Source organism: Vigna radiata, unplaced genomic scaffold (genome assembly GCF_000741045.1).
Source record: "Vigna radiata var. radiata cultivar VC1973A unplaced genomic scaffold, Vradiata_ver6 scaffold_161, whole genome shotgun sequence".
NCBI lineage: Eukaryota > Viridiplantae > Streptophyta > Magnoliopsida > Fabales > Fabaceae > Vigna > Vigna radiata.
This window is the reverse complement of record NW_014542362.1, coordinates 533284-548330: the sequence shown is the minus strand read 5'-3', so window position 1 is coordinate 548330 and position 15047 is coordinate 533284. Positions and strand designations below refer to the sequence as shown.

Genomic DNA, 15047 nt, shown 5'->3' with positions numbered 1-15047 from the left:
CAAGTTTGATTGATAATTGTATATTTGTATAGAACTTGCATGTTCATTGGAACTTATATTAATGTTGCCAACACTTTTTACATCCCAATCTTCATCAACAAAAGTAAAATTTACAACAACCCACCTTAAAATGACAACACTCTTCTTCCATTGGGACAAGAATTGCTATGGTATTAATCATAAGAACTTATAAAAGAACAAATAGAATTAAAGAATTTGAGCAGCAAATACCACATAGCATTATCCAAAAGGTTTACTCTGGTAGCAGCATGTTAAAGGTTGGCCATAGAGACTTGGCATGCAGCACAGAGATGAGAGTGAGGTAGAACTTTAACTGGTCTCCAATGATAAGATCTCCAGTTCAGCCCACCAGAGGGGAGAGAGTCTCGGGACAGCTTGTTCAGGTGATACATGAAGCACTTCCCTCAATCTGGGAGCTATGTCTTTCATCGATGGTCTTAGCCTTGCATCAGATTGAAGACATTCTTTGATCACCTCACAGATGACATCAAGTTCTTCTCCTTTGAAGGACTCCAACGAGGGATCAATCAGATTGCTGACGCTTTCCTTATTATTCAAGTGCTCAGCAGCCTGAAAGGTTTATTTTTGAGTGACATACAGGAGCAATGATGTTGCACTTGAAAGTACTAGGAAGCACAAATTTCAAACTTACCCAGTCAGTAATGTGACCATGTTCTTCAGAGTATGGTAGTTTTCCGGAAATGATTTCAAGCAACAACACTCCAAAGTTGTAGACATCGGTTTCAGGATCAGCATGGGGTGGCAAGTCACATTTATGTGACTCATGTCCAGGTGTGTTGGCTTGTGATGATACATTCTTGCCAAAAGCTATTTCTGATATCTGATAGCAATAAAATGGAGATATGTTAATTGATACCTAACACATTAAAAGGAAAGAAGGAATAGAAATGTGCATATACCTTAGCAGCAAAGTCATCCGTCAACAATATAGCAACGGAATTGAGGTTGGAATGAGCTACTGGTGGATTCAGATCATGGTGCATATACTGAAGACAGTATGCTGTGCCCATAATAACCCTCATTCTTGCGCTCCAGTCAAGAGGTTCAACTTCCTTAACTGAAAAGAAACAAATACACAAAACTTAGCATTTTTTTTGTAAACAGAACCTAAGCCTTCAATCAGATCCGCTGTGTTACCATGCAGATGCTCAAATAAGCTTCCATTCGGAGCATACTCAAATACCATCATCCTGGTGAATGGTTCTTCTTCATCACAGTACCCAATAAGATTGGTAAAGTTCTTATGGTTAACACGGGATAATGTGGCAATCTGAAGAATGCAAGGGACAAAATTAGCAAAAGGTAATTAAGAATTGAAAGTCACTCAATTGAGTTGGGACACCCAATTCAACTTTTTCCTCTCCATTGACAAGGGAAAGAGAAAACCTTTTTGCGATAGGCCGTCTCCATTGTCTTTGACCAATCACGGGCCGAAGTAACAATAGTTGAATCAACAGCAATCTCGACTCCACTGGATAATGTTCCCTTATATATGGTGCATTCATCAAAAGTATTAATAATATTGCTGAAATCTTCACAGGCTGTCTCCAGCTCTGCCTGATTCAACTTGGGGACCCCTACATTACATACAAGTACAAAACACAGTCAACATATATTAACATGAACTTCTATTTTTTTTTTTTTTTTTTTTTTTTTTTTATCTATGGAGCACATTGGGAACTTTTTACCATTTTGTTGTCTATAACCTCTTCCAGATTCCCTAACCCTGGTAATAAATCTAAGCCCAGATAGCACTTAGCAGGAATTTTGAATTGAGCTAATAACATATGGAAGAGATTAGACACAACCGATTCCGTTTGACACTTCATATGGCATATATATTGCATAACAAAAAGATAGACTCCATTTTCTAGCAATTGGCTGACCATAAACTAACAAAAGATTTCATAAAATTGTTTCTATTCAAATTAGAAAGATGATGCTTGAACAAGTTGAACAGAAGAGTCTCCAAACATTTAATAAAAAATGGTTATGGACCTATTGTAACTTCTATAAAGAAATGAAAATAATCAATCGCATCATTACATACTAAAGAACAGAACATATATGAGGGAAGTATGAGGCGTTTAAAATTTGGCAAGCTGCCATTAGCCAAGTTAAAACTTTATTTTCAAATCAATAATTTATTACCGTCAAGTTCTTTAAGGAATCTGAAATTCTTTGCTGAACACTAATAATAATGCTGTTCTAAGTTGTGCTAAAAAAATTAAGCATGCCCTAGCTTCCCTTGAACAGGTTTAAAGAATGAATTGAAACCAAGATAAATTGGGCTTACAAACACAGCCTCATATTTACTAAAAATAATACCTGTTATAAATGCTTTCTGCAGCTGTCCACTTATTCCTGTTTTCCATGGCTTTATTACTTTTGCTGCTCGTTTTCGCCAAATGCAAAGCATGATCAAAACAATAATGACCAAGACAGCTACACCTGCTATTATAGTAATAAACTCCCATAATTTTCCAGAAGCAACATTAGCCGAATTTGGTTGATTTGTTTGATTCGTAGGTGTAAGATTAGAAGTTGAAGGCAATTGTGCAGGTGACTGATTCTGTTGCTTATTGGCTTCTGGGAAGGCTGGAAAAGCTCCACTGCTCTGGGTAATTGGAATATAACTGATCTGTATAGTAGGCCCACCACTGAAAGGTGCAGCTGCAAGGTTACTGGACTGATCAAGCAACTTCCGTCGTGCTGAATTGACTACATTTTCTAAATTCTGGTCAATCTCTGAATCATCAGAGCCTACATGACAGAAGGTATTTCTTGAAAGTCAGTTAAAAGCATAGATATCAGTTTCTCACAGGCCATAAATCAATCAAGGTTCTCCACTCACCAGTCAGAATGCCACACCATTTCTCTGCATTGGCATGAGGGGTGGCCTTTACTAGCTTGAGCCTTCAAATAACAGCAGACTATTTTAGTAAGGTAAACATGATGCAAGAACAAAATATAAGTAAATCTTCAGATTGAGATGGTAGAAAGTTATCTACACACAGTGGAAGTGCAACAGCAAGGACAGCATTGGCGTATTTTTTTAGTGCTCCTTTAAGTGGAATAAAAGATGAATCTGCCTCATTCCATTGCTTATAATTTCTGTGCCATATACTTTTCAGATCATGCATCGAAAGGTAAAAAAAATAAGAAACTCATCCCTTCTTGTTAACCATAAAGGATGAAGCAAATTAGGAATACAATCCCATAGGATGGTACTGTCAAAGCTTGATACTGCAAAATCTAGTCTTACCAGCATAAAACAGAGGCATACAACATTAAAATTTCAGTTACTCATATAACAACACGATAACTATGGTGATCAAATTTAAGAAAATCAAATAAAATAAAAACACTGAACACATGCAATTCTGCAAGTCTCTCGAGTTTATATGCTAAAGTACACCAAGAATTTCCAATAGACAACAAAATGATTGACAGTTTGCTTTTCACCAACCATTAAGATATCAAATGACAAATGATAAACAGGTTGCTTTTATTGTTAGTTAGATGAATTTTAATCTTTGCAGCACATGTAATTTCATAAGAGCCAATCATAATTAAAGAGAGTGTGACTCCTGCTATCAACGTGTAACCAAAAACAACCTGAAAACTGAAAAAACTGAAAAAACAAACACATTTCAGTTTGTCTTTACCAACATAGACCTCCATTCAAGAAAGAATATACATTGTCACTCTCCTTTACCTGGGTGCAACCTTTCGGTTCTTTCCAACTGATGAAGTTGTCAAACGAGTTGAAAGATTGATACTACAAGGCAATCTGAGCTTTCCAATCCCTTGAGAATCACTGCTTTCACATTTCTTGTCACAAATGAACCTAGGGAAAAATGAAATTCGTAGTAGGTAACCCACAAATGTAACCAAATAGAAAAAAAAAATAGAGTTAACTTACAATTGTTCTGACAACAACAAATGGCCAATTTCTGCTGGGACACATCCAGTCATGTTATTCCCCCTTAAATCCAATAACTCCAGCTTGTCTAGATCACCAAGTTCTTCGGGAATAGTACCAGAAAAACTGTTCTTGTATAATATACTATTTCAAAGAAACAACGGCTTCTCTGAATTAGAAATATATTTGAATATAAATAACAATATTAAGTAAAAGAACTGTTGGATTTTTAAAATTTTGGAGAAATGGCCCATAATTTAGTCTTTTATTAAGACACACATTTAAAAACAACATAAAATTAAGTTACAACACAACAAGAGCTAAAATAACCGTACAGAAGGGCTCCTCATAATCTGTCCAACAAAGGCAAAGAATCATGATGGATACTAACATGGCCTTATAATGCAGCTGAGAGGAAATTAACTGAAAATACTAGAGAATATAGTCACTTTCAGAGTTTTTTTATGGGAAGCGAACTGCTATATTGCAGGCTAGCTTACAAAACTAACATTGCATAGAAGATAGGAGAAGAAAATAAAAGAGTGATAAAAATCATACATAGAGAGACAGAACATTTATTGCTACCAGTCTCTTGAATTATTGGATGCATTCCAGACAAATAACAACATACAATACAAGTATCACCATTTCATTCTTCAAGCATATCCTGAAATTTAAGAATGACCTCCATATGACAAATATTGAGCTCTTAGATTACATTACATTATTATAAGACAAAGTTCAATTTTCCAGCATAACGTGTTTTACTTTTGACATAATGGTAACATGGGAAGAACCCTTACAGGGATTTTAGATGACTAAGTTTCCCAAGCTCAGGAGTCAATGTGCCTTTCAAAGATAGTTCAGGTAGGACCCTACAAGAAACATTGGAACGTGCAAAAGCATATAAGCATAAAAATTCTGCACTCACGTCAATCAAAATGGTTGTTTTCTTTAGGCGTCAAGAACAGTTACATCATTATATGTATTATAGTTTGCCTTGGCAAAAAAAACAAAAAGTAAAAATAATATATTCTCAATGGAAGATTAGAAAGAGGAAATCAAAAGGAACTTACAGCATTCTCACTCTACCACCTACACAACGAACACCATACCACTGGCAAGGGTTACAATCATTTGGGTTCCAATTTGAAAGAGCATGAAAAGGATCAGAAGTTATTCCTCCCCGAAATTCCAACAAGGATAATCCTGTAATATCCATTCCAAATGCAACAACAAAAATCAAACACCAAGATACAAGGAATGCATTAAACGATTCTCTGCAAATTAGGGAAACTAAAAGGACAATCCATGGAAATCACCTTCATCGTTTAGAGACAAACAATGTTGAGTTCCCCATAGAAAAATCAATCCAACATAAATTCTGAGCCACAATCCATATGGGCCCCATATGCTTTCCATTGATATATGAAGGCAATGTCGCTTTGGTAGAGACAAGAGCTATATGTCGTTATGAGCAGTACATATCATATGTACAAAATAGGAAGGTTTTTTCTGTACATAGAAACCCTTCCACCTATGTGGATGAAGCTGAGGAAATTTCACTAACTAGACAAAACTTGTATATTACAATCAAAAGCTCTTGGGTCCAAAGACCAGTTGAGGGTCTCTCATTTTTTATTCAATCTTTTCCTCACAACCTTTTGCTCAACAACGGCATACCCGGCTCACGATCTTCCTCCCAAATGATTTCACACCAATGTGGGCTGGGGCTGTAAGAAATTATATCCAAGGAAACAAATAAAAAAGAAGTTTTTATTCCAACAATAAAAGAATCAATGAAAAACGACAACGTTGACAGACAATCAAAACCATAAGAAAGAAGAAACAAGGAATAACCCCATCAGCAAGCAAACTTTGTGGGTGTGTGCCATCTCACCAATGCTAAGAAAAAAAAAAGGTTAAAAGGGCATTGAATTACCATGCAGATGGGAGAAAAGGTTGTAGGAAAAGATGCCCTTTTTTTGATGATGTAAGAGAACGATCAAGAATGGTTGATGATGAAATCCAATGCAAGTTGGTGGTGATAGGTGGGGGGGTAAACTGAGACAGGGAATCCAATAAAGGAAGCAAAAGATTCAACGATTTGATATATGTAATATCGAATGTTTCTCTCAATTGCTCCCTTAGAGAGGAGTCTCAGATGACCCTCTCTCCGACCACCTTCATCCTCTTAGAATGTTAAGGTTGTTTTGTTTCTTGTCTCAGTTTCTCTCTCATCACCCCCCACCACCCACACACACAATTCCCCCCTCTCATATTTTTCCTTTTTCCTAAAATTCGCTGTAGGCCCCATTGGCCACCTCTTCCGAATTTCTCGCACGCGCTTTTTGCTTCTGCTGGTTCACTATTAATGATAAATGTATCTGTTTTCCATTTTCTGTTATCAACGTTTACTTTTTTACCATATTTTCAAAATTTTCTTGGAATAGATTGTCTTCTTAATATGTGCAATCTATTCTTCAATTATTAAAAAATAGATATTATTATGAACACAATCAAAACATATTAGGATCCAAATATTGTTTTAAATTAAAATGGTTCAGGAATTGCTGGTCACGATCTGTAGCAGAGACGAATCAACAAAAACATAATATTGGTGTCTGACTATGCAAAATTGACCTCTAACCAACATTTCTGAATCATAAATGTCTTGCTATTGGTTGCATTTGAGGCTGTGTCCAAACTTCAATAAGAAAAATATTCTCAATAAGAAAAATACTTAATGTGCTATGTATATAAAATAATAAATACGAAAATATACTTTAGTTAACCGTGTAAATTGCTAACATGTTTTTACAAATTATTTTTTTTATTTGATCGTATATTTATTTATAAAACTTAAGTTTATACTAATTTAACAGTTTTGTTTTAGATGGTGAGGAAAAACTTAAAATAGACATAGACTATTTTCATACCTTCTTAAAATAAACAATAATAGTATACTTAGGTACATATTTTGAGACATGTTCGTAAAAATAAAAATAATAATAGCAAATAATAAATCATTTCAACAAAAATTATATATCAAATGACTGTTTAAATTAATAATAAATATTTTTGAGAGAAGTATTAACTAATTACCACCCCATGTTCTTTCTTATGACAGTGAAGTGAAGGTGTTGGAATCTTTAGCGTGAGTTAGAGAAACACGACAAGGATCTTACATGGAATTTATAGATCTTTTTTCCTTCAGCATTTTACACAAAAACTGCCAAAAACTCTCTTTATTAAGCTCTACAAACGAATATACTTTGCCCTGAAAAGGATGAACATTTTTTAAGACTAGTGTCATATCTTAAAGGTAAAATATAAGCGTAATTTATTAATTCATAAAAACCATTTTATATAACTAATTAGATTTGTTGTATTTATTTATACATTTTATATTATTAATTAGATTTGTCGTTATAGATGATCATAAAAACCATTAAATAAACTGTTATAGATGTAGAAGTTATAGTATTTCTTGAGAATGTGAGAGGGTTGCCATGAAAGGAGGAAGAAGTTTATACAATCTTTCTGATTAGTTTCTTTTTTTGCTGTCAAATGATTCGTTGTAATGCTATTAATATGAGAAGACAAAGTCATATGTTTTTCCTAAGAAATCCGTGAACGTGCATCCCATTTTGCATTGGAGTGGATAATAAGAACGAAAATAAAAGAAGAAGAAAATTTTGGAAAGTGATCTAATGAAATAAAAAGAAATAAAACTGGCAACATATTCTTTTGAAATATTTTATTATTCTAGATTGAAAATATAAAACAGAGTAAATGATAATTTTTCAAATAAGACTTAAACCTCAATTTGTTTCTTTCAAAATTCTACTCAAATCTCTATCTTTTCTAAAATATTTCAACACTATTAATTTTTATATTACACACACATCTTATTAAATTTTAATATAATAATGTTTTTATACTGAAAAACAAAATATATCAAATGGTTAATTCATTACATAGCACAATATTAGTTAATTAATCATTATTCTCATGGTTTTTAGGCAGTTTTTATTATGCTCATAAATTATACTCAAAATTAATATAGTCCAGACGGCATTAAAAAGGAATAGACTAAAACAACACACTCGACCATGAATTAAGAAAATAAAAATGAATGCGCGGAATGATTTTTCGTATAAACCAATCAAATTCAACTACAACGAAACTATTTTAGTATACGACCGAAGCATGATAAACAATTTAAATTCTCAAATTCAATTCATAATTATTTAAATTGAAATTATTTTGATTCTATTTAAATAATTTTTTTCTCAAATTTAAATTTATATTATTTTTGGATTTTAAATGTAAATTATTTAATTAGATTTGAATTGGATATCTTTTGAAAATTTGAAAATCTAATTCACAGTGTGTTTATGTCAAGTCAAGTCAATTTGGACTCAGGTAAACTCGAGTTGGCCAAAGTCCAAGATTGAGTATAACAGGTTTGGATCTAAGGTATGTCTAAGTTGGTTTGTGTTAAGGTCAATTCAAATCGGTCCAGACCTACTTTGAGGCCAATCGACCCAATCCTTTTTCAGATGAGTTAACCTAAAATCATTTTGAGCCAAGTGCCCTACAGAGCCAAGGTCAAGTCGAATTGACCCATTCTTAAGTTGAGTAATTGGCTTACACCAGTTCAAGCTGAATTGGCCCAGGCCTAAATCCAACTAAGCCACCTTAGGCCCAGGTCTAGTTGAGCTAACCCATACCTAGGTTAAGTATAGTCGGTCCAGGTTCAAGTTGAGTTGAATTAATCCAAGCCCACTATTAGCCAAGTCGGTCGAATTAAGGCTGAGAAGAGTTATTCATATTAAGTAGAGCTGTCAAAATGGGTAACCCTGCTTGACCGAGGCCCACCACGGGTTGGTCACTTAGTGACCCAACCCAACCCGACTGATTTATTAGCGAGCCAGAAAAATCTGAACCCCGCTCGACCCACCACGGGTTGATGGGTAAACGGGTTGGCTCACTAGCCCATTTAATTACAGATTTTTTTTTAAATAAAAAAATTACAAACTTTCTATATTCAAATTTAAACAAATTTCACTCCCAAAAAATGATGTTAAACTGAAGACAATTCAAAATAATAATAAAAAGTACAATACAATCCAAATGTCATCCAAAAACAAACACAAAAAACATACAAAAAACCTGCTCCTTGAAGAATTTCAGTGAAGAAGTGAGTGAAATGAGAGCAAGTTCTGCGAGAGAAATTGTGAGAGCAGAAGTTACTTTTTTGGTATACACAGTGAGTGAAGAAAGTATTTTATTTTTGAAGGTTTCATAAATAAAATAATAAATTAAAAAATAAAATTAGGTAGGTGGGTTGGCGGGCCAACCTGGTCCACCATGGGTTCAAGTCACATAAGCCGGGTTTAAATGAGTCAGGTTGAAATCTGACTCGCATAAAAAAAATTCAATTTTTTCAAATCCAACCTGGCTCAAACCCGTGGTGAACCGAGTTGACTCGCGAGTTGTAACCCATTTTGACGGCTCTAATATTTGTTTATCTTTTATGTTACTCTCAACCTTGTGTGCATGTGATACCTAATCTCCTTACTATTTAGGTTTTTTTTTTTATATTAAACAGTAACCTAGATTAATAAATGATGAAGTTTATATATATATATATATATATATATATATATATATATATATATATATATATATATATATATATATATATATATATATAACTTTTAAAGTCGCATTTGGCACATACACTACTCTGGATATGAAAATTTTGCTTCTGGGTAAGATTGTATATAACTTTTCAAATTTAGGTTTGTTTAATTATGTCGTACTAGTTAAATTCTTGTTGAAGTTTGATTTAATGTTTAATTAATTGAAACTTAGATAGAAATGTTTTTATTTTGATGGTTAATAATTGCAATACAAAACAATGCTATAATTGAACACATTTTAGATAAAATTTCACTGAGTCTCTTATTTTGCATGGTCAATTGTTTGACATGTGATTTTGTACACATGTATTAAATTTAATAAGAATGATTGGTCTATAATTATTGCTAATGTCTTTTAAAAGTTTAGAGAAAGTGTTAATTTTCATACAATGACACCTAAAAAAGAAGTGCTAATTTATAGAGTGTGTTCAAATAAGTAGGTTAAAGTATTGTTGAAAGAAAAAAAATGTTTGGAGAAAAGATTTTGCAAAACATTAAATTGTAATAAATGTGAACCCACAAATTATAAATTAGAATTTGATTATTATTGAGATGAACCATCTTAGTTTGGTGGGAGGTTAATAAGTTAAAACATACAAATTTGTAAATGATGACAAAAGATGTAGCAATTCCTATCTCGGTTGTTGGATTGAGTCTTTATTTAGTATTAGCGTTGGTTTTGGATCTTTATTTAGTTTTAATGGTTGATTTCTTATTTCACACATTTATTGAAATAGATTGCAACACACATGGAGACATTTATATATGTCCAAAATTAGCTATATATTGATATAGAAAATAATTAAATGAATATTTCAAATAATATATTTATAATCATTTAAATTAATTATTATATTCAAATAAATTAATTTTTGTTTTTCATATTCTTCAAAATAAAAATAAGATGAAACTTAATATAATATTAAAAGAAATAATCGAATTACTTTATTTCATTCTAATTTTATTGATAATACCATTCATAACTTTTTTATTTATATGTTATTTGTTTTAGGAAGGCAGTGATCAAAGTAAAATTATTAAGGTAAAAATTATAAAAATTAGAAGGAGTATTACTTCCTTCACCACTCCAAGTGCTTCTGTACCTTTCTACTATTTTCTTTTATTTCAAAAATATTATATACCTCTCCACTATTTTCTTTTATCCCAAAAATACCCTATTCTTCTCCATTATCCTTAATAATATTTCTCTTTCTCTCTCTGCATTAGTAAGCATTCATGGTTCAGATTTGAACTTGTGATATATTTAGTGCTTCTATCACTACCATTTTATAAACTTAAAAGTTAGATACAAATACAACATAACAAACATAAATAATAATATATTATTATTATTATATACTAACTTTATAATGACGAAAGAACTAAATAAATTTTAAATCTTTAAAAAATAACCTTTCTTTTATATTTGAAGTATTTTATATTATTTATCTAATAAATTAAATACTTTATTCAAGTTATCTGAGTCAAACATATTGGTAAGTTAAAACATATATAATCTTAAAAATTATAAATATTAAATGTAAAAAAACACACACATATATAAAATTTTTCTAGAAATTTAGAACAAAATCTTACCATTTATTAAGTAATGTGAAGAGAAAAAAATATATTGAAAACAAGGAAAATAAGATTGAATCAAACTTATTTAAGAGAATATATCACAATTTTAAATCTGAATCATGTAAATACTCTATTAATACAGAGAGATTATTGAAGATAATAGAGAGGTGTAAGGTATTTTTGGAATAAAAGAAAATAATAGTAAGAAGTAAAATATTTTTAAAATAAATGAAAATAGTGAAGAGGTGCGAAACACTTAGAGTAGTAGAGAGAGCAACACACAATTAGAACGTCATTTATTTAGAATTGTTTTAAAAGTTATATTTAAATATATGTCTTAAACTATTAATTTGAACTTACATTTTAACTTGTATTTATTTATCCTTTGAATTTATATATATATTTTTTAAAAAAATTTAGATCAAATTTTAAAAACTTACAAAATGTTTTTTTTTTTAAATTTTGGATACCTATAAATACCAATGAATTTAGAAAAACATGGAATATAATTGATCACAATTCTTTTATTAACATTCTTCACTCAAATTTTAATTAAGTTTTGTAAAACATAAACTTTAATATAAAAATAGTAATCTTCATTGTTTATAGTAGCTTACATCCTTCCAGATTTAAGTAGAGATTGTGCAACAAATTCTTCTCTCACTTAAATAATTATATTCTTCAAGTTAGCCAAAAACTGAAGATTTACCCACCATTCAACTACTTTGTTCACTTCCTCATCTTTCTGTTCAAATATAAACTGTACCTTTTACGAACAAACTTTTCGAACCATTTACCTTGATTTTCCTTCTTCCGTAATCCTCAAACCAATCAAATATCTTTTATTTTATATTTCTTTATTCTCTCTCTTCTATAGCTAGAATTCAAATAGTTAGCATTTTACGAGTACTTGACTTAATTTTTACAGTAAATAACGGGAAAAATCCTTAATATAAATATCTTATGTTTCATGTTGTTTTGAACACAAAATTCCAATTAACTTATTCTTTTTAACAACTGTTTCGTAACAGTTCACGCCACCAATCATAAACTTTCTTATTTAGGTAAAATTGTTTGCTCTTTTTTATCTTGTTATAGCAATTAAAGTTGGTTTAACTATACACTAGTTTCTGCCTCTGCCAAGAAAGATAAACAATGTTACCTAATTATTTTTTTTTTTTTAATTTTAGTCAAGGATATAGTTGAACACAAATCAGTAAAAAAGTTAAATTCATGCATGGTATTCAATTTTGTTGCTAGCAACAATCTCTCTTTAATATTGGAGAATGTAAGCGTATTAATTTAAATTCTCACTAGATATTTCTGTTCCTCTCAAGGAGATATATATGTTTTAAATTTTTTTGATAAATTTATCTATAAACATTTCTAGTTAAAAATAAATAAAAAATATGTATAATTTAAAAATTTATGTTTAGAGAAGCTAATATAAAAATATTCAATAAATGAATTTATACATAAATTCAATTTAACTTATAGATACGTATAGTTTATTTTTCTATTTTATTCTCATATTTTAAAGTGACATTACTTATATATATATATATATTACTTATTAGTCCTTATGTTATTTTAAAATAAATAAGTTAATTAATGGTTTTAGCCCTTGTGTGTTAAGAAGTCTAATTTTTTTTTTCTAATATAAGTTGGGTAATTACTTCCTAGATCTCATGCTTTCTATTTGTATTTTTATGAATTTGGGAAATGTGAAAATATTCTTTTTATACATATAAAAGTCAACCTATTTTTATTCTTTCATATGCACCGTTGTACTAATAATGTATTTTTTGGCTGTTTCGAACTACTATGAAAGCATTGTGTCACCATTATTGTTTGTCATCTTCCTTTGGTTTTGTCATTAGCTTCATTAGCTTCATGGCTTATTACAAGCTTGTTGGAATAAGCTTTTGTCATTACATTTTATGGTTTTCTTCTTTATTATTTCATCAAAGAGACTATGAATTAAGTTTTCTAATAATTTTCTAGATTATGTAACATGAAAATACATTATAAATCAACTAGTTCAAAAGTAAAAAAAAGATGGATTTGATGTTTTGGATAGAACAATGTCGAAATTTTTTATAAACTAAAGTGATTCAAAAAGTCCTCCAAATTGAGTAACCTGAAATGCATTTATATGTTTTTTTTTTTTATTTGTGATAAATATGACTAGAAAAAGAATGAAACTTCTCAACCTAGTGAACGTGAAAAGGACTGTAGTCTTAGCATATAGAGAGTGAGGTAGACCTTGTATAGTGATAACGGTAATTCTTACTATTATCTATGGTACAATTTTCTTGCTAAATCAACTCTCCTGAAGCTTGAAACACGCTAAATCCTCTCTCTCTCTAATCTAACTTTGTGAATAAACTCAACTTAGGTTACACACATTAGTTTTTATCACTAATTCCTCAAATTTTGTAGGAACTTTGTATGCTTTGGAAGGACATTCAAGCTATCAAGAGTGGAGAACCAAGGAAGAGCTTAAAAGATGAAGTTTGAAAGATGTTTTCTGCAAAAGTGGCGTCTGGGCGCCCTTCAACTCGCAGTTTTTGGGCATTTCTCCACGCCTGGGCGTCCCAGAGGACGCTGGACACCCTTCAATTCACACTTTTTGGCTATTCTCCACGCCCAGGCGCCCAACGCCCTTCAGCTCGTACTTTTTCTCATTTTTTGGCGCCTGGGCGCCCCTTATAGGGCGTTGGGCGCCCTTTGATTCGTTGTTGAAGCTTAATTGATGGCGCCTGGGCGCCCCAGAAAAGGGCGTTGGGCGTGACTTTTTTGCTGACTTGGCACCCTAGACATATAAAAGGCACACAATTTACGAGAGTTGCATCTCCTTGGCGGCTGAAGCTCTGAAACATCATTTTGGACCTCTTGGAGCAAGTTTTGGGCTGTGGGAACTCTTCCTTCTTCCTCCTTGGGTCTTCTACTCCATTTTCTTCCATTGTAAGCTCAAGCTCTCCATGACTATGGAGAGCTAAGTTCTTTTTGTTGGGGAATGATGTAAACTATACAACCCATTTGTAAATGCACTTGTTTTAAATGAAAATATGTTTCTTTCATTACTTGCTAGTGTTTATTTCTTTGCTTAAAGCTTGTTATGACTTGATCAACCATGGCATGATGTTAGGGTTTGCTTAATATTGAGAAATATTGTGTGAACCTTGAAATGAACTAAACACCTAAAGGAAATAGTGTCTAGGGATAGAGCTAGGACCTTTGGTTGTCTTAAAATTCTTTTCTTAATGCGGGTGAACTTGTTGGGTTGCCAAGGGATTGAGATTTTACAAGTGAACCTAGACTTTCTCACCAAGGGATTGGGTTTAAGTAATTTAGATAGTTGACAAGGGCAAGTTAATGAAGAAGAGTGGTTTAGTGCATTTGCATAGGATTGTATTAGTTGAAATCATTCTCCAACATATCCATTCCATATCATTTTAAATCATTTCATTTTCTAGTGTTTTAATCCCAAGAAGGTCATTTTAACATTTATGCATTATGTTTACTTTCATTGCACACTTTTACACTGAAAGGGAATCATTCTTTAGCTTAAATTAGTTAGTAATTATACGATAGTAAAGTAGTAACCAAGTCTCTTGGGAAACGATATTCGGTCTTACCGGTTTTACTAGTTGAGCGATTTGGTGCACTTGCCAAAGTCTCAACATATATCAGGTCATATTGATGAAGTGCATGTAAAGGATGCACATTCATATGACATACATAATGAGTAATCATTTCTCAAGAGTTCCAAAGATGTAACATAG

The 15047-nt window shown here is 31.7% G+C and overlaps 1 protein-coding gene across 3 annotated transcripts; it reads right to left on the bottom strand.

Annotated features, from left to right (window-relative positions):
* On the bottom strand, positions 1 to 6234 carry LOC106779780 (protein MALE DISCOVERER 2). 3 transcript variants are annotated; one of them, XM_014667972.2, is made up of 14 exons: positions 5910 to 6234; positions 5290 to 5700; positions 5044 to 5176; positions 4771 to 4842; positions 3968 to 4111; positions 3761 to 3892; positions 3058 to 3168; positions 2897 to 2958; positions 2371 to 2805; positions 1429 to 1619; positions 1180 to 1312; positions 942 to 1099; positions 674 to 862; positions 1 to 591 (listed from the first exon to the last, which is right to left on the bottom strand). In XM_014667972.2, exons 2-14 carry the CDS (start codon positions 5387 to 5389, stop codon positions 331 to 333), a joined length of 2121 nt encoding a protein of 706 aa, XP_014523458.1. In that variant the 5' UTR covers positions 5390 to 5700; positions 5910 to 6234; the 3' UTR covers positions 1 to 330. The 3 variants fall into 3 exon arrangements, with proteins under 3 accessions (XP_014523458.1, XP_014523459.1, XP_014523460.1); XM_014667973.2 differs by having other exon boundaries at positions 3058 to 3156; XM_014667974.2 differs by lacking the exon at positions 3058 to 3168.
* Positions 6235 to 15047: the final 8813 nt, after the last annotated feature.

What these genes read in the sequence shown, in the direction of transcription:
- LOC106779780 (XM_014667972.2), bottom strand. Translation starts at nt 5,389, where the DNA reads ATGGAAAGCATATGGGGCCCATATGGATTGTGGCTCAGAATTTATGTT. An exon ending in CTTATTTGAGCATCTGCATG is followed by an intron (nt 1,100 to 1,179) that starts GTAACACAGCGG and finishes GTTTCTTTTCAG; the next exon opens with TTAAGGAAGTTGAACCTCTT. An exon ending in CGGATGACTTTGCTGCTAAG is followed by an intron (nt 863 to 941) that starts GTATATGCACAT and finishes TATTGCTATCAG; the next exon opens with ATATCAGAAATAGCTTTTGG.